We start from the raw sequence: 24,758 nt of genomic DNA, 5'->3' as shown, positions 1-24,758 counted from the left end.
ATTGGTCTATTCCAGTTGAAATCCACACACCCCATATAGAAGACATGACCTTAATCTCCCGCACAGGGGGTGTAGATTTCAAATGGATTCACCCATTTGGTAACCCCATTTGAAATTCACACATTCCCTGTGTGAGCGATTGACCTTAATCTCCCACACAGGGTGTAAATTTCAAATGGATTCACCCATTTTGGTAACCCCATTTGAAATTCACACTCCCTGTGTGAGCGATTAAGGTCATGTCTTTCATACGGGGTGTATGGATTTCAACTGAAACAGCCGGTTTTTCAATACAATCCATCACATTGAGAATGTCTTGTCATTAGAGCCGAAATACTCAATCTGTAGGAATTGTATAAGCTGTTGTTTTTCTTTTCAAATTGATGCTTATCTTGTTTGTAAAGTGACGCGCTCCTTCAATCTACGCCAAATACAAGTAAACATCTTTATATTGACCTGTATAGCCCATGCAACTGTCCTTCCTTGATATAAAACATTTGAATAGCGCACCAGACATCATCTTTTTCCAGATACTAATAGATTATTTTGCTGGGTATGCATAGAAAAACCAAAACAACCAAAAAAACCAACAACAAAACAACAAAAAACAACAAACAAAGAAACCAAACAACTTTCCTTTAAAATAGCAAAACAAAAAATTAAACAACAACAACAACAAAACAACAACAACAACAAACAAAACAAACAGAAAAACAAAACATAAAAGCACGCACAAACACAAACAGAAACAACAACAAAACATCACAAACAAACAAACAAACAAACAAAGATACTAATTTAAAAATTGTTCCAAACCAACATAGTCCTGCGGCTCATTTTCGACTTTTCACCGCACTGATAACATACATGATCGTCTGAGTAAGTGTGGTATTTAACTATCCAATCCCTAGATTTATAGGGACTGGATCGTTAAATACCATACTGTAAGAGAAGCTTTTCGAAGAGCTGCACTTTGAGCTGATGGAGTGAGTGAGATAAACTTGAAGCATCCAATTGCATTTATCATTCATATCAAATAGTTCATTAATTCTTTTGTATTAACCTTGGTTCACTTCAGTAATTCTTTTATACCACTTTCCTTCTCGTGTCCTTTCCCCCGTGTTTCAGGTTTATCTCATTCTGGTTCTTCCAATTGTTATAAATATTAAACAATATACCATTTCTTAATATTCTGCGTGCTAGCCATAGGTTTCAACATAAAAAGTCACAAGTTTTGAGATATTTAAATATCAAGAGCTGTCTTAAGAACCACTGAACCAATAGTAGGCTTGTTTGTACTCATTATAATGCATTTTTCATGCTGATTCCAAATAGTGTCATGAATATTTACAATTCTGAAAATTTTAAATTTTTACAATTTTTTTAAAAACTTGTCGACACCCACAGTGGAGAGAGACATGATGAAATTTTAACCGCGAATCACTTGTGCTTTCCTTTCCGTTTCCTTTCCCCTTGCTCTCCAAGTTCATATGTCATATATTATATTATGCAGCGGGTTATACAGACAAGGGAATGTACCAAATTTCCCGCCAAATTTCTAAAAATATATGTTTCTTTGTCATGTACGGTACTGTACAGGAAACTGCTTCGAAATGTTAATCTTGATTCTCCGATGACAATGGCTGAGGCAATAAACGGTGAAATATGACGTTGTGTCTGTAATACATCGGATGGAACCACTCAGCCTGAAGTGGAACAGCCCGTGGGGACCGAATACTATGGATGGCGGAAACCTTCAAAATACGCCTAAGAATACGCCTAAGAATACGCCTAACCTTAGACGTCTAAGATGCATTCTTAGGCGTCTAAGATGCAATCTTAGGCGTCTAAGAAATTCGCGGAAGACTTAAATCAACGAATCACAGGACTAGAAATCCCAAACTACCAATCATCTTAGGCGTATTCAATTATTGACCAATGAAATCTTAGACGCCTAAGATTTTACACGCCTAAGAATTCTTACACGTCTAAGATTGACCATTTGACCGTGACTAGTGATGGACGGTATCGCAAATTCGATCAAAACATTAGGCTTTTTTTCATTTGAACATAATCTAGCAGTTGATGATGACGATGATGATGATGATGATGATGATGATGAATAATACAAATGATGTCAGATGATTATAAGAGACGTGGTGGTGATGATGATGGCAGTGATGAGGGATTAAATTTAGTATGTAATTCCCCCCCCCCCCGCACTCACCCAGTCAATGTTGTTTTGATAGTGAGATAGGAACGGACTAGTATTGGCTCCAACATTGATTGGGGGAGGGGGTTGCAAGCAATATGAAACATTAATGTTTGCCACTCATGTTACTTGTAATGTTTAAACAAAGAGCACGTGTCTATGGTGTCACCCTACTCACTTTCCATGTATGTTTTTTCTTAACACGTATGCTATGACTGAGCCAAAATACACAGTTAAAAGATCTCGATACCTCCATTCAACAAGAAAGTTAACCTGACGGTGTAGGGTATGTTGCGTTTATATCCAATACGTTCAGAGGTCAAGTTATTACTGCACACACATTATGAGGTCAACCAACTATGTCTTTATAATTCGAACAGCGTGTGACATATTTTCGCCAAGGCCCCCGCGGGCCAAGGCCAAATCGTCTTTTATAATTGAAGAGATCAGATATGCATAATTTCAGTCTGCAAAGTGGAAGAAGACAAGAGGTCAAATTTTCTATGTTAAAAATAGAATCATGGAGGTATATTAATATATGCTAGGCATGTTTGTTCCTCTTTGTTGTTTGTGTATTAATTTTCATCATCATCATCATCATAATCATCATCATCATCATCGTATCATCATCGTCGCCGTCGCCGTCATCGTCATCAACATTAATACCTGACTACTACTAGCCACACCAAAACAGCTCACCAAACCAACGAAAATAAAATCAAACCAATTAATCAATTTTGCTGCAAGTCCTCAGAGAAAATCACATTGGTGATACCGTCCATCACTAAAACATCAATCTTAGACGTGTAAGAATTCTTAGGCGTGTAAAATCTTAGACGTCTAAGATTTCATTGGTCAATAATTGAATACGCCTAAGATGATTGGTTGTTTGGGATTTCTGGACCTGTGATTCGTTGATTTAAGTCTACCGCGAATTTCTTAGACGCCTAAGAATGCATCTTAGACGTCTAAGATTGCATCTTAGACGTCTAAGATTGCATCTTAGACGTCTAAGGTTAGGCGTATTCTTAGGCGTATTCTTAAGCGTATTTTGAAGGTTTCCGCCATCCATAGAATACCAATGACAGCGTCTACCAAACCCACTGCCAAACAACTTGACAGCATTGTACGTCTTGATTTGTATTGTAGGCCAGATAACTGCACAACTGATGGTGAACACGCGGAGCTTTGTGACGACATTAAGCAATGTTTTACTTAAAAGGCAGCTGTGTACTCTAGACATTGTTTCTTTCGCAAAATTGAGGGTTTTTTGATATGTTTGTACTTTGTTATGTTTTTATAAATACAAGGAATGAAAATCCAGGTTTGTAAACTCCAACTGCAATATTTAAAGGATTTTATTTCACTATTCCACTCGTGTTTGAAATTGAAAAGGAAAGAAAATCTTTGTTGTACCAGCAGGGTACACGCGCGCAACATCGCATCGCGTTGCGTATCGCGCAATTTGTTAACGCACAAATACGCGACGTATACGCGACGCTTATCTGCATGCGCGGCGCATCTTATGGAAATACCGCGGAAGCACTGAGTTCACAAAAACCTAGTGGTCAAATGGCTCCGTTTTAGCTGATAAAATGTGGGTTTTTTCAAGTTCTTTTCCCCGATTTAAATATCAAGTTATGAATGGATTTCGCTCAAACTTCTCAAGGGAATGTGGATTTACCCGATGTTCACATAATATAAGGTAGAAAAACGAAAACTGCCGCATTCTCCTGTGAGATTCGATGAAAGTGCAAAATGTGACCACTTTAAACTTCACCGGCCATTATTTCAATGTTCATTTTCTCGGTAAAATGACGATTTAGGTACACGATAACTCAATAAATACAGCATCTATAGGTAAGCAAATATGTTCATCATAAAAAGCATGATCGACTCAAGAAACGTTTTTCTCATTTTTTTTTATATTTTGGTCTATTTCCGATTTTAGGCATCATTTTGTGCAAATAGGCGTTTGCGAATTTTAAAAGTTCAATTTGATGCCTTATATGGTCAATATCTCAAAAATAAGGCCAATATCAAAAAAAAAAAAAACGTTTTTGGAATGGAGCCTCAAGATTGAGCTAAAAACAAAATAAAATATTTTGGAAAGAGTGTTTTTTTTTTTTGATGTACCTAACAAATATAGCCAAAAACTCACTTTTTTGTGATTTTTTTCATAATTGTTGTTTTTACCCCAAATCTGTATTTATATTAAGATTTATTGATGTCTTGCCTTCATAAAAATGTATACTTTTATATGTCTTGCGCGAATAATTACAAAGTTATTGCACTTTTACTACATGCGTGTCTGAGAGTACACAGCCTCCTTAACATTTATTATTATCATATTTTAGTTCGACTTCATATTGTTTTCATGATGAAACACACTAACTCAAATCTCTCTGGTTCATATTTATTCAATAGATTTTTAGTAGCCACAAAAAGTATTAGTATTCTTAACTTTTAAACTAGCGAACCCTTTTTTTATCTCTACGGGCTTGTGAAGCTTTTTTTTCGTACTAGCGAACATTATTTTCTGACTAGTAAACACTGAAAGCCAAACTGGAGTCAGCGTGACTCTAACATCAGAATCCAGCCACTGTGCCACTCTATGTCTAAAATGACTCCATATTGGGAGTCATTTGACTCCCTTGAAAAGTAATAATTTGTTGACTTTGCTGAAAAGTCACCGTTAATGACTCTACTGAGTTTACTGACTCTCTATATGGATTCATTTTAGACATAGAGTCACGCAATGGCTATACTCTGCTTCTAGAGTAACCCATACTTCAATTATATGTAGAGTCACCCAGTGAGGCGAACATATCATGGTGTGAACAATTCATATCTTCAAAAGTTATGAGCCGATTGATATAATTGTTTCGGTTTATTAAAGGGTAAAGGCTTCTTTACATACCAACATACTTGATCAACGTTTCTGAAATATGAGAAAAAGAGGGCGCAATTGCATCTCATGATTATTACCGAAGTTAAGGAGACATTTTAAAAGTTTTCCGCATATACTCACCATTTTATACCAATTTTATTCATTCAGAGTTGCTATCATTTACCATGTTTTAACGACGCCAAATCACCTGAGAATTTCATCTAAAAATACATGGTTTAAAAATTTGCTGTACTTGGATTTATGCAAATCCTCCCAATATGTGAAGAGCTCTGTTGCAAAAGCCCTTACATCCACTTCTGGCTGAAATTGAGTTATTGGCATGACATTATAGTGTGGGTAAAATGCACACTTTGGTGGTTGTTTGACCTTCATACCATATATTTCCCGTTTGATATTAATCGGAACTTAAAATGAATTAAAAATTTTAGGAAAATAATATTTTGATGTATAATAGCAGCCCAGCAAACACAAAAACGTTTTAAACAAGTTATATTTTGGCTTTTGGTTTAGGTAAAAACGTTTTAATAACATTAAAATGTCGGGTTATATAAAGGTCATGATAACGTTTTAAAACATTTTGTATGAAAACACACTACAACAATATTTTTAAATGTTTTCAAAAATGTTATTGTAAACTATTTTTGCAAACATTTTTGCCAAATATTGTGTCAATACTTAAATAACATTATGTTAAAATATTTGAACCCAGCAAACACAGAAATGCTCTTAAAATATTTTTTCAAAACCTTTTAATAACATTTAAATGTCGGGTTATATAAAGGTCATGAAAACGTTTTTAAAACGTTATTGAAAAAATTTTGGGCAAATATTTTTCGCAAAATATTTTTTCAACCCTAAAATAACATTCTGTTTAGAATGTTTTGTATCAAGTTTTCAAGAATGTTTTTGGAATGTTATTAAAATTTTTTTATACCCTCTATATAACCCGACATTTAAACGTTTTCTGTAAATCATTTTTGTTTGCTGAGCAGTAAATTATCAAAAAATGTTTTTTAAGGTTACGAAAACGTTTTATACTCTTAATATACCCTTTATATAACCCGACATTTAAACGTTTTCTGACAACCTTTTATAACCTTTTGCGAATGATGTCGAAAACGTTTTGTGTTTGCTGGGAGCTTTAATGTTCTTTAACTATTAAAACCAAAAGGAACTGTTTAAGGGTCACTATGTTTGAAAAAAAAAATCATTGTAATTAACAAAAATTCATAATTAAAAAAGTAAATGGGATATATCCATTTTTCATATTTTGATAACATTAGTCAAGTTACATCAAGTAGTGAAAACAAATGGGCTCAAATTTGATTGTAAATGTGGTTTCTAGAAAAGGGGTAAATTTATTTTGTTACAATAGCCCTTACATCCACAAAAGGAGCGATATAAAATAAATAATAAAATAAATAGGAAGGCTTGACTGTACGATACCTATTCTATTAGTTTCTATTCATCAACACTTTATCCAAACCCACAATGAATAAAATCAAACAAGTAATAATTGCACAATTAAAAAAAGTCAAAATGTGGATGTAAGGGCTTTTGAAACAAAGCTATTCATGTGTCCACCCACCATTTTGCACTATTCAAGTACTTCCCATACTTCCCGTAAATGATGGGACTTTTAATTTTCAGATTAATTACATGTAAGTAAATTCACCGACCCCTGGAGATCTCTACAGGCACTATCCCGTTGGATCTACAATTCCATTTCCCCTGGCTGAAGATTTGGGAGATTAGGCGGCAAATGTTACAAAATACTGCCTACCCCTGACCATCCCTATGTAATCCCAGCTTACAATCCACACAATTAAGTGTCCCAGCTCTCCCGGTATTGGGAAGGAGGACATAATGTCTAAAAAAGGTTTGCTTGCCATTTCCCGACAGACCCATCGATTAGGCGACTTAATGTCATAAAATGCTCTATGTCTTTACCCCTGAAGCACACAACCAGACCATCCCCTATGAAATTCCAGCTTACAGTCCCCACAAGCGCCCCAAATTTCCCGGTATGGGGGACTTGCATTAACATGATTCAGTTTCTTGTTCTCTCAGCAACGTTTGTCTTTCTTAATTCAACAGCTCGGATTTCACTTAAGCAACAGGGTTAACCCTATGAATACTGCCTGCTGATTGGTTAGAAGGAGACTATTATGATTTATTAAGCCAATTAGCAGCATGGTAAGAACGATGGTAGGGCTGAATTGTATAGAGCTTAAATATCTAAAAGCTGTATTTTAATTGGTCACTCATATTAATACATCGTGTAATTAGCCAATCAGAAATACTGTAAGAAAGGAAGTAGTTCCCAGGGGGTTAAATAAATAAGGTGTCTAAGACGTCTGATAGCCACTCGATATGTGATCGTTTCCAGGCGCGTTTATAGTAGCACTTAAGAACCCAATACTGTCCAAGAGTATTAAATGACCTCGTTTTTGAAACCAATCGATGAGCAAAAAACACTTACAGTGGAAGCTACCGTAAGAGTCTACTTGTTCTAATGAAATAAAAAGATATCTTAACACTCTGTTTATTTTGAGAACACTGTAACATTATTATGTTATAATACCTATGACATGTAGTTGCCAATTTATACAATCAATGGTTAATTAGTGAATGTGGGTTACCTAAGAATAATGTAGAATAGTACGTGAATAATCACATTAACATCGCAAAATTAAGAAAGTTCATATAAATGTATACCAAAAAAGTAATACCGAATTGTGGTTTGTCGAGAACCTTATGTTACTGATCTCAAAACTTTCAATAGAGGCCGTCAGCCTTTCGCCATCTTGTGGGTACAAATGATGTGCGTGTTCATGCATCGGACACTACGCGCAGGGCGCAGCTTGCCACGCAGCTGTTATCACGCGTCGTTGCGGTGACTTTGCTCTTCGCGCATGGAGATCGAACGACCATCGCAGCGTGTACCCACAAGATGGCGGCATATGACGTCACGCTGACGGCCTCTATAAAACAGTGTAATTATTCATAATGATTACAGGATGTACCAAATAATATATATTAAGAAATGATTTAACCCCGTCCTGTCATTAATCACTACCAATGGGAGTGCTCGTTAATTTTTATCTCGACATGTGCAACTTGATCACGAACCAATGAGAGGGATCGTTACTTGTATCTCGAAAATTACAAATTGATCTCTAACCAATAGGAAGAATCGTTGGCCGTATTTCGAAATGTACAATTCAATGGATGAAGCTGTTAGACATTCTAAAGCGGTGAAATTGTCTGGAGAGACAGACCATTCATAAGACAAATAAACAGGGTTATTGTGTCAGAAAACACGTGTAGTTGGGAGAGGAGTGCGTCAAGGTCTAGAGCTTGAATGGAAGACCAAAAGAATAGGACATGGAAATTCATGTAAAAACACCACAGTGATGATGAAGAAAAAAAAAATGAGACCCATATTTTAAATTGGGCTTGGGTAACCTACGGCCCGCCGGCGAATTTTGTGCGGTCAGTTGATCAAGTGCAAATCTGTATATAAATATAATAAATAAATCAGAAATTGATTTACTTTGGAAGGAAAGAACAGGTGACGTTACCATGGCTAGGGGCTATCAATAATAGTGAATTCTATAATTACAGATATGCAGAGAACAACTGGTACTGGAGAGGAGTGAGAGAAGCCATGCAAATTCAACACAGCAACAGTGACCACAAGGACCAAGGGTGCTATCTTCTACCCGTCATCTACAACAGACTCATCAAATCACGTGATTACTATTGCTATATTTACTATGCACTATTCCACTAGCGGTCACGTGATCACGGACTAACAACCCAATATGCTTTGAAAGTTGGTAAATGCCGACCGCAGGCTATACTGCTCCAACCAAAAGTAAAAACTTTGCTTCTTGTTATATAATTACATCATAGTTATATGGAACATCCTGTGCTATTCACTTGCTGGGCTTGTTACGTGGTTAGCAGACGACAACAGATAAGAGGAAGAAGATTGATGCCACGAGTTATGACAGGTTCCCGCCAATCCACGTTTTATTTTTATTAGTATCATGTATTCAATATAGACAAGATACCGACAATATAGACAATAGAGAAGAAGAAATTCTTTGATGCCAATAACTTGTTCTAGATGCATAAGAAATGTTGTTATTGAAAAGTGGACTTTGTTATGACATGATACCTTTGCTTATTGCAATGTATTGGAATTCAATTTCCATGTTTTCATAAACAAAAGCTAATAATATATATTCAAATCACGCATCAATATGTAGAATAAAGATGATCACGAAGGAGAGATGGCATGGGTTAGGCATAAATCAATTTATTTTGGGGATGGCAATTTTAAATGAAAAAGCGGCATCATTTAATGTTAAAATTGAGAAAACAGATGCGCGGTTCTTCTATCCCTTGTTTATTGATAGAATCAATATTAAGTATCACTAATTTAGTCTCGTGCGCTAGTTTGTAATACAGGGTGCCCCTCATTGCGCCCGCCCTCTTTTTATTCTATTTTAGAAAAGTTGATCAAGTATATGTTGGTATGTAAAGAAGCCTTTACCCGTTAGCTTTAATAAACCGAAACAATTATTTCAAGTGGCTCATAACCTTTGAAGATATGCCCTTTTAAAGAAATGTATCCGTTTTTCACTCTGTCCACGGAGGAAGTTTGGCTACTTCAAAGATTGAAAAGTGCATATACCATGCATGAATATAAAACATTCCTCTATGATAACTTCATAAAATAACAACTTTATTTTAGGGAATGGGATTTACCGGTGGGCTTATGGATTTTGTTAAGTGTCATTAATATGGGTGAAATTTATGTGGGATGGGACTTCTTTTGCTATACTTGCAATTACTTATGTTTTTCTCAGTTATTGCCTTTTGTTTTATTATGTTTCTTACTTTCTTAATTTATTGTTTCTTGCTTTCTTTTAATTGACAACATAAGACATTTCTCGTTTTGGAATAAAAGGTAGCCCTGAAAAGGGCTGTTTAGTTTGTCTTTGGTTCTTTTGAAGTGAGTTTACTGTGCTGCTCTGCCCTCTACCTGGTTGCTCCTTGACGAATACAGGTTTCAGCCCTAGTCCTCATTGCATCAATTGCGTTGCGTACTGTCAACCTTGTGCGCCAGATACTTGATTGTTTTAACTTTCCAGTGTACGATACGTAAGTCTCTTCTTTTGTCTGTAGAAAACAGTATTTTGTTGTTAGGCATCGCATCCAAATTGTCCCAATCTTGGGATAGACCGTTGATGCTGCATCAATAATGGTTATTAACAAACTTTCAATAAATTAGTAGGACTAAATGGTAATACGTTACTATATGCGTACATCCATATCAAAATGGATGCATTTGTCGGCTACATAAAAGCTAGGAATGAATACCAGACTCATCTCAAGTGTAGGTCACTTCAAATCATCCTCAAGTCAGATTATTTAGAAATGTTCTCTGTATCAAATTTTGCAGTCGGGGCGGATAACAGCCGATCGAGTTCGACAAATCTTAATTTTAGGGAAACTAATGCATGGCGAAGGGTGGTGTGGATTGGTTCCGTGGCAACTGGCGAGAACGTATTATTATGTCACGAACGAGCAAAGCAGTTTTTTGTTTAAAAAGATAACACAAATCATGAAGAAAATGCCGCTATCAAGTAACACTACAAAACGTGCCTTCTATTATATAAGATTAATCTTTCTATATACATATGGCCGTGCCATGGATAAAATCAAGAGTTTTACACTAACCGTATGTGCCAAGATTATCTTGCCAAAAAAGTCACAGTTTTCAGGCTCCATATAACAATCATAGCGCAAACTTCGACCTAACGTTGTGGAGTATGAGTTTTTGTACCCAACACTCTTAAGGGTCACTTATATGATTGTACAAACATATTAGTGTTAAAGAACTGTGCACGGATAGATGAGAATGGATGAAATCAATAGTAATAGGATATTAAAGGTTCTTGTGTTTCAGATATATGAGATACCGAGACCAATGCGTCAATGACCTCCCGGTTTTATTCACTACTTCGAATATTGTCACTTTATATTCAGAATAAGATGTTAAGCGATGGGTCAAGTGAAAAAATCCACTTTTAGTATTATTTTTGGATTCAGGTTACAAACAAGGAACTTGATGATACAACAATGATATCATTGCTTCTATGTCAAAGCGTTACAAACCGTAACAATAATTATTACAAAAGCTAATTCAAGAATAGCTGCGGTAACTTTATGTAAGTGTAAAGAGAGTATTAAGAGCAGCCACAAAGACAATAATAACAACACATCATCATCAACAACAACACAAAATAACAGCATTGTTTGCTTTGTAACAAATAATTGAATATATGAATACAAAACCCACCCAAGTCCATACTTTGGCCAAAATGAGTTAAGCATGGGAAATTGTTGCTATACATAGGCCTGTTATATGTATGAAAGAACAACCCAAATTCATCATTTGTGTCTATTGAGCATGTGAAAAATAGCATGTATGAAAGAACCACTCAAGTCCAGGAGTTGAGTCTTGTATAACACATTGATTAAAATCCACTATGTATAAAAGCCCACTTGTAGCACATTCATTGCTGGAGAGTGACTTTTGAAAAAAAAGGGCTTAATCAAGGAAAGTGTGTGGTTTATATTACATGGCAGTATGCTTATCAACATTATACATACCTGTGTGCTTTATTTTGTATTATCTTACTAGTGGTAATCTCATTCCAACATTGTTGTCTTTGTATATGATTCAAAAACCACCCAAGTCCAGCATTTAAAATGAACCCCCACGAAGTCCATGAAATGCTAATCGTCATACCTAATACAGTTTAACCCACTCATCTGCACGTAAAACTTACCATATTGACCAGGTCAATCTAACTGAAGGAATTAAAATGATACACGGGTTTTTTTTTCTCAAAATCACTTCCCATGGACTTGGGTGGGTTTTGAATTCATGTATTCAGTTGCATCATTTTATGACACCTGGCTTTATTACACACTCTTGGCGTTATTCTCAAAGGCGTTTAGCGGTGTTTAAGCTTAACGTGCATTTATTCCAAGATAACGCGCCACCTGCATAGCCTAAGTATACAAGGTGTTGATGTTGTAGCTATAATAAAAACGTATTTTCTCACATCTGTTCGTTCTTGACGCATTTTTCGTTAAATATCGGTTGCTTGAGCATTGTTTATTAAGAATACCATCATCAATTAAACACGTGAATTAACCCAGTGACAATTACAGTCTACATGTAGAAGCAAAATAAATATCTTTATACTCACAGTTTGTAACACTTTCGGATCCAATACATTGTCTGCTTCTATCAGTAACACCTCTCGTCTGTATTTTGGCGGGAAATAATACTGAACACGTGATAAGTCTTTGAGGCTTTGAGACCCAGACGGAGCCCAAAGTTTTTCCGTTCTTGTTTCACGCCGGAAGTTTGCCAGTCCCGATGAGCATACTATTACAAGTAAGATACTAGCTATAATGCAAACACACGGATGGCTCCCAACTGTTCTTCCGTATCTGAAAAGAGAAAGATGTATAGGAGATACGGATCAGAGATATACATCAAGAAAGAATCGAGAGAGTGATAATGTCAATTAAATAGGGCATCATGGATGTATTTTACTAAAATTTTAACCCTTCTTAACTGTGCGACGCTACGAATAACCTTTTACTAGTTGTAACATTCTGAAGAGTCCCGGCATGGTACTAAATTTATAATTACATACAAAGGGTACCGATCAAAACTCGTTTATGAAATGGATGCACGATGCGTCGTAAGTTATGATGAATTGAGACTAATTAGGAAGCATCGTAAATGTTAGTGAATGCTAAAACTATTGCTTACTACATGTATCTGTGTTTTTGCAGAATATAGTGTAAAATAGAATTGTAATATGTTATGCAACATGACTGATTAAGTTGATTGGTTTTTTTAAAATTAAAACTCGTTTCAAGGGTCTCTGTTTGATTGCATTAAAAACTTGTGCCCTCAATGTTGTTCAAAGTCCAGTTTTTAGCATACACACAATGTTTAACTATTATACGAAAAACCATCTTAATGTCTTGGCAAGAGGTTAACCTCTTTAACAAAGTCAGTATGATGCTAATCTTTAGAAGTAGAGAAAGTTGCAACATCACGACTTCAATTTTGAGAAACACACCATAAGGGAACAACGGTTGTAACATAATAACGTATAAAATGCGAAAGGCTGTTTTTCTTCGCGGGTATTTTACACATTTGTAATAATGCAATTCTTTAGTTCTCCAAGTAATTCTTTCCCAGTCACAGTTTACCACTTTATCATACGACCAAGAGCTATTACTAGTATACGGCAGAGACGGGGAATCAATTACATTGGATGATCGTGTTCAGTCCTGCTTTCCAGGAAGTGACCTTCGCCTGAGGCAATTGATCATCAAATGTTGACAGTTGGTAACAGGTGTCATGTTGCAAAAATTTTGGCCATAGTATAAGAATGAGTAACTATCCCAATTTTAACTAAAACTTTGGTAAAAATGACCGATTTGTTTAAGGAGTTTGTAGTGTAAAATCAACATTGGTCAATTGCCCGCTCACTCAGATTTTTCCGTCCGCAATGTTATTACAATAACTTTGATACATTGATGATAGTTGCCTAATAAGTTCCTATCCCTTTGTTCCTATCCCTTTCTGTATAGTGGTCAATAGAATGAGCGTTTCGTCGCACTTGTTGGTATTGGTACGTGGGTCACGTACGTATTTTATAAATACGTATTTATAAATATAGTCGAAGCTAGCTGTTTTTTGTAACCAATTGATTTTTTTTAAAGCGACATTAATCCACCCAATTCGGTAGTCACACAACACCAATTTGGTACGGGACCCAGTAATAGCTGATCGAATTCTGACCATCACTTGGATCGTTGGATTTATCTATAGACTGTAAAGAACAGTGTCGTGACAGTGCAGAATGTTCGAGGTACTATATAGTATTACTAGCCAATAGCGCTTTCATTTTCTATTAACCATAGGATATTGTGTTATCGTTTGACCTTATAAACATCTTAGCCATGGAACATGAAATCAAATAAAGAATCTGCCAAGACGCTGTAAGCTTATCATATATGGCTTCGACAGAAAATATAAAGAGAACGTCACGGCTCTGATGTTGTCAAAAGGCGTATCTGTTAGTTACATCACTAAGAACTTACTTCATTTTGGCATGGCTGAGGTTAACTTTTCTATTTAACTCACATGGGAAAACGGTTTAATAATATACAAAGAGGTTTTATTCTGTCACAGAATTTTACCATATGTTGGTTAACTATGTCACATAGTTTGGCAAAGAAAGTACCCCTTTTACCTTCTTGACAAAAGGAAGTAATGTTTTAGTAAAGAAAATACACTAAACATCCTTTTTCCATATTATCACCTTTGTTTCATAACCATTAAGGTATAGGACATTTTTTGTTTTTGCTATAGCCCCCGAATGAAATGTATTTAATTATGTTTGTACTCACTCAGGTAGCATTGTGTGTGAATTTCACATCCGAACTAAGTGCTATTCTTTTTTTATGGGCATTTTAGTGTCCAAAATAAGGGTTGCCGTCTATTTCTAATCGTCAACCCCATAGACTTTACATGTAAAATAAAAAGGCTCATAAAAATTTAATAGCATCTAGTTCGGATGTAAAATTCTCACAAAATGCTTTTTGAGTGATTACAAAGATAATTAAATACTTTTCATCCGGGGGCTATGTGGAATTTTTTTTAATGTATTCCTTGTACAATGAAATTTCACAATAAAATGTCCATTGGAAACAAAGGTGATTAGGGCTGTAAACAGTTATTTATCCTTTTGGGTGCTACTCCCTGTCTTGAGTCTAAGCTGTATTATTTGCATAGTAGATGATATATGGCATTAAAAGGTGGAATCATTCTGCTTTACTGTCTGTTTAAAGATACTGCGTGTCTACTTGGACGGGCTAATATCATATTGGGTTATTCCAATTGAAATCCACACTACCCCTGTGGAAGATTCAGCTAAAATCTTCCACGTAGGGAGTATAAATAGAATAGACAATTGGATAACTTCTATTTGAAATACTCACTCCAGTATTGGAAGATATAGGACAACCATAATACAGGGGGAATATGGGTTTAAAATGATTAATTATAACCAATTACATTTGAAAAACATACTCCCTCTGTGGAATATTTCCTAAATCTTCCGCATGGGTAGTGTGATTTTTAAATGGAATAGCCCATTGCAGAGAGCAAGACCATCTTTTACATAGGTTTTGCAGGAACTATGTTTTGCTGGTGTTACGAAGCTGTTCAGTTACGAACGATTGAATTGTTTTTTATTGGACTATTTAGACAAATCTACATCAAGATTGTTGCAAATAAAGTTATGGTAAAGTAATTATTTATTGTAAAATGAAGATGACGTAAGTGCATAATCCTTATTTTGATATTCGTGCGAGACGATGTTATGTGACACGAAGATATTGCGCTCATGATTAAGGGATCGGATAGTAACGTTTGCATTGTAATTTTTGTGGCACCTGACAGCACATCAGATACATCAAATTGCATTCTGCATACGAGGAATGTCCTTTTGATATTAAGTAATTTAAATTTTTTGAAATTTCCGATATAGTAGGAAATACAATTACGGTGTCTTGTTTATTAATTCAATATTAATTATTCATTTTAGCACCTCAAATAATTGTGTCTTTTCAAATATATTTTCAAAATTCTTCAACTTCCAAAATTTGCCTAAAATGTCAACTCCGATGCTCTTGTACTCTGCACACCATATATATCATTATTTTGATATTGAATTTTGATATTGCATCAGTCGGTTCACTTAAGTTCAATAACGTGCTGAAATTGTGTTTGTAATAATTTAGTAGCAATATTAACCTTTGTTGCAATATAAATTTAGCGGTTCATTCAACAACAAACGAATCAATTAATCAATATAACTGATTTTGAACTATTTAAGGTAATACACTATTTTAAAGTGTTGCGATTTGGTAGTTCACAACATCTTGCGAATGGTAGTGAGCTTTGGCAAAAATTGCATTGCTCATTTCCTTGTGAGCGTGTAGAAGAATTCAAATATCACAGGAATATTTTGTAGGTTCTGTGGTTCTTGAGTTATGTTGTAAAGAGGGCTTAAACAACAACACTTTTGTAAAATGTACATAACTTATTAACAACAATAAATTAAGCAAGTTTTCAAAGTATATGATTTGTAAATGAACTTTTGCAAAACATCAAAGTATTATTTTTCAATAATACTCGTATATGGATTTAGACAATAAAAAATCGATTTTTTTGGCTGCTTCGACCAACAATCCCGCGTCTACCCTTAATAGCTGATTAATAAAGAATGATGAAGAAATATTATTCATTTATTTTTACCCGGTAAAAGTAATTTCACTTAACGCGCTATTCCATTTAAATTCCACAAACCCCTGTGGAAGATTTTGGAAAAATCTTCCACAGGGGGAGTATGTTTTTCAACTGTAATTGGTCAGATGTTTTATGATTTTATCTTTATCTTTCACAACTGTAGTAAGTATTTCAAATAGAAGTTACCTCATTGTCTATTCTATTCAAAATGTATACTCTCCCTGTGGATGCTATTTCCAAATTCTTCCACAGGGGGAGCGTGGATTTTGAATGGAATAGCCCAATTGCGTCAGGAAAATAAATTACTATATGGATAGAACCAGGTCGACAAATATTTTTTCAACGCGAGAGTATATCAAAATTATAGGTATTTATTATTATGTTATTGATAAGCTAAAAAATCTTAATAACGCATTGTAAGATTCTGATATTACAATATAGAACACCAAATACATAATATTGCTGTTGACTCTAGATATAAAAAGGTATCGAAGATGTAAATATAACCTTGTTCGGGAGGGAGGACGTTCGGTCGGGATTCGAAGAGGCTAAATGACCCTAAAAATCGGGTTTTTTTAAACACTCTTTCAAAATTAATCCATTTCGGTCAACAAATCTGTCTTCGGGATTTTTTTTGACGCAGCTATAAAAAAAAATCCCCAAAACGTAGTCGGGCACACAGAACAAGTTGTTTTGTCGCCTTAACCAAAAGTAATCCAATCTTTTAATATTATCCGTAACTTTATAGTTTTAACTTACCTTATCATAGAACTACGAAGAGGGGGGAGAGGGTTACCAACCCCGCTAAGATTTTTTATCCGTTTACGCCGTAACGACCTGCGCTCTTTTTAGTGATAACAGCACCTTGCCCGGGGGTATAGGACCGATCGACCACCAAAGACGACCATAGAGGGGGGTTGGTGAGGCCCACCATTGGCTTCTACAGTAAAATACATGATTTTCATTTCGCTCTTGTAAAATTATTTAAAGAGCAATTGACTTTTTATTTCTTAGTTAGGTTGAAATAGTCATTGCCTTTTATATTGAGGTGAAATCACATGTTCGTAGAATTTTTATCCGAAAATCAATATTGCCTATACTTTTGAACATAGCCAGAATTTCCAAAATTTGCATTGGCGCCTCACAAGATGACGTCATAGCGACATTGTGTGGGGGAGTGTTAGTACTTCTGTTGGTATCACTGGATAGAGAAGATCAATAGCTATACATTGGTACAAATATAACAGTATATGACGTTTATAATGGAAAATTACTCAAAGAAATAAAGGTTCTAGATAGAATAAAGGTTCTAGATATATCCTTTTTTTGTCCTCTCAGGAGAACCCTCCCTCTTGAACCTCTAAAAGAAGTTCTTTAATTTTGGAGAACCCTTAAAGGTTCTCTAAAGAAGGTTCTCTAGAGAAGATCAATAGCTATGCATTGGTACAAATATAACAGTATATGACGTTTATAATGGAAAATTACTCAAAGAAATAAAGGTTCTAGATAGAATCTTTTTCGTCCTCTCAGGAGAACCCTCCCTCTTGAACCTCTAAAAGAAGTTCTTTAATTTTGGAGAACCCTTTAAGGTTCTCTAAAGAACAGAAAACGGTCTTGTATCTAAGGGTACTCCTGAGAGGGCAACTTTGGACCCGTTTTAAAACCTTTATTTCTGAGAGTGTTCGTAGTCCATGTTACAAAATACAGCTCAGTATTTCTAGGGTTAATTCTAACCCCTTAATTTCTCTAATCCTTAACGTCTGTTCGTCTGTGAATTCTATTAGTATGGACAATTTGAATACATTTAAAACTGTGAGTACAAGGCTACCACGGCTATAACCTAGAACCTTTCCTCATTAAACTTTCAGTTGTCACAGATCATTTAGGATAAATCAGCCTCGAGTATTCCCCTGAAACGACGTAAAACACTCTCTTACATTTAGATCAGATAGATGGAGAAGATCTGATTATTACCTTAAGTTGTGGCATCCTTAATGAGATAATGTTCAGCCTTTGGGCGCTACATGGATGATACGGTCAAAAACAGAGCATCTTCTAGAGATTTACTAAAACGATAAGTGTTTCAGCGTTTACAGTGTTTTAATTTTTTGTAGCTAATGTTACAATGAACTTAATGCTTTGCATGCTAGCCATAGGCTATCAAACTATCAAGAGCTTTCTCATTCTCAAAAACCCCTGGACAATACCCAGTGGGGGCACCAGAGGATATTTTCGGGGGGGATGGGGTGGGGGTGGGGAAGTGAATTTCAGGGGCGTGGGGGCAAAATCGAAGCGGAAATTTACGTAATTCTAGGGGTTTGCCTCAAAATTGGGGGGGGGGGGGCAAGAAAATATTTTTGGGAGGACAAATTATCCCCTTGGCCCCCTGTAGCACCGTCACTGCCAATACCAGTCTTGTTTGTACTAATTTTGATGCATTTTTCATTCTGATTCAAAATATGGTCATGACAATTTACCATTCTGAAATTTTTGAATTTATAAAAAAATGAAACTTGTCGTCTGGAGTCGACACCACCTTGGAGAAAGTTACTGAACCCCTTCATTGATAATATAAGCACTTCTTGACCTTCAAAAAATATAGATTATTTATAAGGAATATGTTTCGAATTATAGTATATTAACAAATTAGGTTATTAGTATGAACCGACAATCCGAAAGAGTATGATATTTTCCGTTTTTTAAATTAATGTCAAGAAGAAGTTAAATATCTGCAACTTCCTTTACTTGTCTTATGCTTGAAATCAATGTGATACGTCAGGTCTTGGGGCTCTTTTCTGTATTGTATAGTCTAGAGTATCTTCCGTATTATTCTAGAAAAATACTCGGCATTTCTGACAACTGACTACATATTCACCTGTCGCCTAACGTTATACGGATAAATCAGCCTTAGTATTCCATGAAAACATTGCCTTACATCACACTAAATGAGATATACATCTCTGTGGATTGCCAAGATCCGATTATCATTTATTTCTATGATTTTATTAATGAAAGAAATGTTCAGCCTTTCGGCGGTGAATTGGAAGATAAGGTCAAAAACGACATCTTCGTTATACTGTATTTTACAATGTTATTGACTAATTCCGTTACGCTATTGCCTGAGGTTTACGTCTTCTACATAAGATTTATTTCACTTATTTAAGGGGTACTACACCTTTGGTAAATTAGACTATTTTTGCACTTTTCTCAAAAATGATAACACACTGGTAACAAAAGATATGTAGATTATTGGGGCAATGAATCCAATTACTACACTGAAATTTCAGTGACTCAAGACAAGCGGTTCAGTATATATGATAGGAAATATACATCCTAGCGGTACCTTATTTCTTATCATAAATAACGAACCGCTCGTCTTGGGTCACTGAAATTCCAGTGTATTAATTGGATTTCTTGCCCCTATAATATACATAACTTGTGTTACCACTGTGTTATTAGTTTTTGAGAAAAATGCAAAAATCGACACAAATTTATCGAGGGGTGTAGTACCCCCTTAAGTAGCATTAATAAAAAGGGCTACGCGGTATGCGATTGTTTTCCTTGTTTAGTTTGAGGGACATGGGTTACATTTTATGTATGTTAATGTCGCATCGGCTCAAATTTTACTTTTTGTTTGTCACAAAACAAAACAAACCCAAACAATCAAAAAACCCTAAAAAGTCCAAAATATAGGCCAGTGGCATAGCATTTTTCAATAATATTGTCATCATTATTTCGTGGCTAAAAATGAAAACAACTTGTTAATATAGGCTATTAATATACTATAAAAGTTGCGAGTTAAGAAAATTCCTTTTATCGCAACTGAAATATTTTTTTCAGTATATTTTTGAAAACTAGATTGCAAAAGTAACAAACAGATAGCAAACATACGTTTGTTTTTCAATTAATGTTAAAGGTCGTCCTTTTGATTCACTAAACCATCCCCTATTTTTATAATTTGTATACAAGGTGGTTATTTCTGTCAGTCATGTGTCATAAAACATAACCCATACACGTAGATCCCCGTTCGTAGTTCCCAGGAATAGTTCCCGGGGATGAGAGGAATTCCCTCCCAATATTATTCCACAAAAATATTTAGTTTTTGACCAAATGAACATCAATACAATTCTAGCTCAGGCGCCTTTGGTTAAGTTTAACATCATTGTTGCCCATTTTAGCTTCAACATGACAAATTTTCACGCGCATTTGTTCAAGAAAAGTAAAAAGAAAAATCTATGCCACTGCATATAAACCATTGGATAACCTATAACAGGGAAGAAGCATTCCGTGACGCTCACTGCAAACACCATCTTACATTGCATCTCATCAATGTTATAATCACCTTAGACGACTCATATCCGAAATATCATCCGGGTCTATTGTTTTATAATAAGATAAGGTCCAGCCTTCGGGCAGATCATGATAAGGTCAAACACAGAACATAATCTTGGGTAGCGTAGCTTATAATGGAGTTAAAATCACCTGTTGTAGTAAAGTGGTGTACATGGTAAAGGGTATAAACTCTTTATCCATATTATTAATTCCTGACGCAGTTTGCGTAAATGAGGATACTATTACGTTATAATACTGGTGTTAATAATATTGTCAATATCTGGTGCATCAGATTTTATGTGGATGCATGTGAATTTCAAACAACACTGCTTGGATGTTTCATAAGGTTATGCTTATTCAGTATTGACTAGCGTTATCCAACGATTACGCCCTGAACGACCTCCGTAGCATTGTTTCCGAATTCGACTACCTTTGTCGTAGGGTACGGAGTTCTTCAGAAATTACTCGCGACTTCCTGAGTGTGTCTTTCTTGACACTGTAAACTCAGTTTCTTGTTAATTTCTTGTGGGGTAAGCTGTATCATACATAATGAAAACGAACGGCATGTATGTGTGGAGAAAAAGGAGGGGTCACAATGACAACATTTTGCACGTAATTACTCTTTAAATGTGAAGCTCTTACCGGGTTTTTCTAGAGTTTGTTAAACAACAAACGCAGCTTCGTTTGACAATAAATGAGTAGTTAACAATAAGTACAATAAGTACAATATTCCTTATAATAGCTTTCTTGGGTTATATATGTCAAACTAGTTTCTCTTGTGTGATATTTGGATATGAAGTAGAGTGATAAGTTGGTTAATTTATCCCACCTAATTAGTTCATCAATCGTGAACAATATTGATATCAACTGTCTGTATGTTAGAGAAAAAAATACACAATTATCTCCAGAAAATGTGTGTTAAGAATAGATACTCATCATATGAACTCAACGCCTAATTAACTACTACGAGAATGGTTTAATATGGTACACATTTAAACAACCCCTCCTTATATTATTGATACTCGTTAAGGTATACGGTATTGCTTATGGGTTTTAAGATACTTATTCTCATCCTAATTAATCTGAAACCGTTCCGTAATGCCTCGAATTTGAACACAGATAAAACTAATTACACCCCTCGGTAATATCTCTTGGGTTATTGTTTCTCATCAGAAATTGGATGTCAATATTTGGAATGAATTAGAAATGCCATCCGAGCAACCAAAATCAAAATGAGGAAAATGTCGTCATTTTGTCCTATAGTTGTGAGCGGATCTTAAATATATTTCCTTATGGAATTTATTGTTTGTTTCCTACTTGTATTTTTCTTTTTTGTTAAGTTCTTAATCACGATGGAAAATCTAAAATTTATCTGATCAGATCACACATGTGTATACTTCCATATCTAAAGCAACATGTAATTAATAAGGCCCTATAGTGATGTATATAGCTTATGGGTAACCTCGTCTTATTTGCAAAGATGTAATATCATCACGAAACTGACTAAAACACACAGATCTGTGAAAACATACAAAGAGCGAGGCACGTAATTTGACATATTGGATTGGCCTGCTGATTACATTACTGTTATTGTCATCGTAGATCAAAGAAGACAATATTAGTGTATTACTTACTGTACTGTCTGGCAGACGACAGAAAATGAAAAAATGTTCAGAAAAAGTAAAAAGAGAAATATTATCATTTGGATTATAAAAATATATGGGTATAAGTCGTCTTGCTGTTGAGTTGCTCTTGAAGAAGTTGTGAATAAGCAATATGGTGCATGATTATATTGTTCGCAAAGACAAAATACATCAATTCATTATTATGAAACACAGGAAATCTTAGTTTAATTTAATGGAATGGAATGAAAAGAGACAAATAAATGGTTTTCATGACCTTACCAGGTACTTACATGAGAATCCTTAAGGGTAGACGAGGTATTGTTGGTCGAAGCAACCTAAAAATCGATTTTCATTATCTAGATCAATATATTATTGAAAAATAACACCTTGATGTTTTGCAAAAGTTCATTCTGCAAATCCATATACTTTGCAAACTTGCTTAATTTATTGTTGTTAATGAGTTATGTACGTTTTACAAAAGTGTTGTTGTTTCAGCCCTCTTTACAACGTAACTCAAGAACCGCAGCACCTATAAAAGTATATCTGTGATATTTTAATTCTTCTACACACTCGCTATGAATTGAGCAATACAGTTTTTGCCAAAGCTCACTACCATTCGTAAGATGCTGTGAACTACCAAATCACAACAGTTTAAAATAATTAATAACCTTAATGTGATTAGACTTTATACAATCCAAATCTTGTCGTTATTATTTCCCAGTTGGAAAGTAATTCTGACAAAATGAAAGGTGCTTGTACGACATGCAGACGATATAGAACAATGATGTACGTAGCTTTCTGATACACGTTCCAAGGAAAGAAAATATGAATATGGTACAACTTCTCAATTTCTTCATAGGTAACAAATATATATATTCCATGGAAAAATATTTGTCATATCATTTTTGAGAAAAACTACTTGTGTGCTTTCTACAGTAGTAATAAAATAATAAGTTTATCAGTTTGCTATTATCTATTAAAATTATGCCCGAGGGATCCTGTTCTCAGGTGATGAATTTGCTAATAATTATTATTTTCTCCTCGTATAGTTAGATTGCAACCGGCATGACCGGTGCTGGTTTTTAATTGCATTCACAGGCGATTAGCCTAGGATTTAATACAAGGGTTGCTGGAAGCACGATTCCGCGGTGTAGAAATCACGTTTACAGAGCTTGTCACCAACGAAGCACGTTCTGGTGTTCACGTCGATGATTCCAAAATGAGCATGATGAGTGGCAATAAATGGATGCGAGCAAGCGCGCAGCGCGAGGCCCCGGCGCGAGGCATGCCCGATAATAACACTCTGACAAAGATACAGAGGAGTTCAAAGCCATGTTGAACGAATATGGTATATTAAGATTGATGTTATTACTATGAAAAGACAATCCGAAATAGTATGATATTTTCCGCCTTTTTAAATTAATGTCAAGAAGAACTAAATAAATGCAACTTCCTTTACTCGTCTTAAGCTTGAAATCAATGTGATGCTTCAGGTCTTGAGGCTTCAATTCCTTCTGTACTGTATAGTCTAGAGTATCTTCCGTAAGCTTTCCGTATAATTCAAGAGATATACTCTGATATGACTATATATTCACCTGTCGCCTAACGTTATACGGATAAATCAGCCTTAGTATTCCATGAAAACATTGCCTTACATTACACTAAAGGAGATATACATCTCCGTGGATTGCCAAGATCCAATCATCATTTATATCTATGGTATCGTTAATGAAAGAAATGTTCAGCCTTCCTTTGGGCGGTGAATCGGAAGATAAGGTCAAATAACGGCATCTTCTTTGCACGGTATTTTACGATGTTATTGGCTAATTCCGTTACGCTATTGCTGAAGTTTATCTCTTCTATATAAGATTATTTTCACATTGAACTGATTTAAGTAACATTATTAAAGGAAAGGGCTACGTGGTATGCGATTGTTTTTGTTGCCATCAGAGAAAAACGTGCTACGAGCATTATAGTTTATGTACATGTATATTATTGTCACATCGCGCTGATATTTTTATTGTAGTCTGTCAACATGATAAACTGCAAAATAACAACATCGAAAGGCTCAATATATGGGTCGGTCGCATCGCACTACATGTCAAATTCGATTTAAAAAGAACATCTTTTTTCGTGTCTTAAGTTAATAGTCATTATTTTAATAGTGAGGACATTAGGGGCCGTCCATAATTTTCGCCATTTTTACTTACGTACAAAGCGTACGTAAGAGGGAGGGAGGGGGTAAAAATC

General features: G+C 35.2%; 1 protein-coding gene across 1 annotated transcript in view; it reads right to left on the bottom strand.

Moving 5' to 3' along the window:
• LOC140140539 (patched domain-containing protein 3-like) overlaps positions 1-24,758 on the bottom strand; it is a 260,394-nt gene that overhangs the window by 102,048 nt on the left and 133,588 nt on the right. Inside the window, exon 2 of the mRNA XM_072162300.1 lies at positions 12,419-12,665. Coding sequence (XP_072018401.1) covers positions 12,419-12,665 — 247 coding nt within the window. The remainder of the gene's footprint in view (positions 1-12,418; positions 12,666-24,758) is intronic.

The sequence above is a fragment of the Amphiura filiformis genome, chromosome 2 (genome assembly GCF_039555335.1).
Source record: "Amphiura filiformis chromosome 2, Afil_fr2py, whole genome shotgun sequence".
In the NCBI taxonomy this organism is placed as follows: domain Eukaryota; kingdom Metazoa; phylum Echinodermata; class Ophiuroidea; order Amphilepidida; family Amphiuridae; genus Amphiura; species Amphiura filiformis.
Note: the sequence above shows the minus strand (reverse complement) of the source record. Positions and strands in the feature narration are given on the sequence as shown.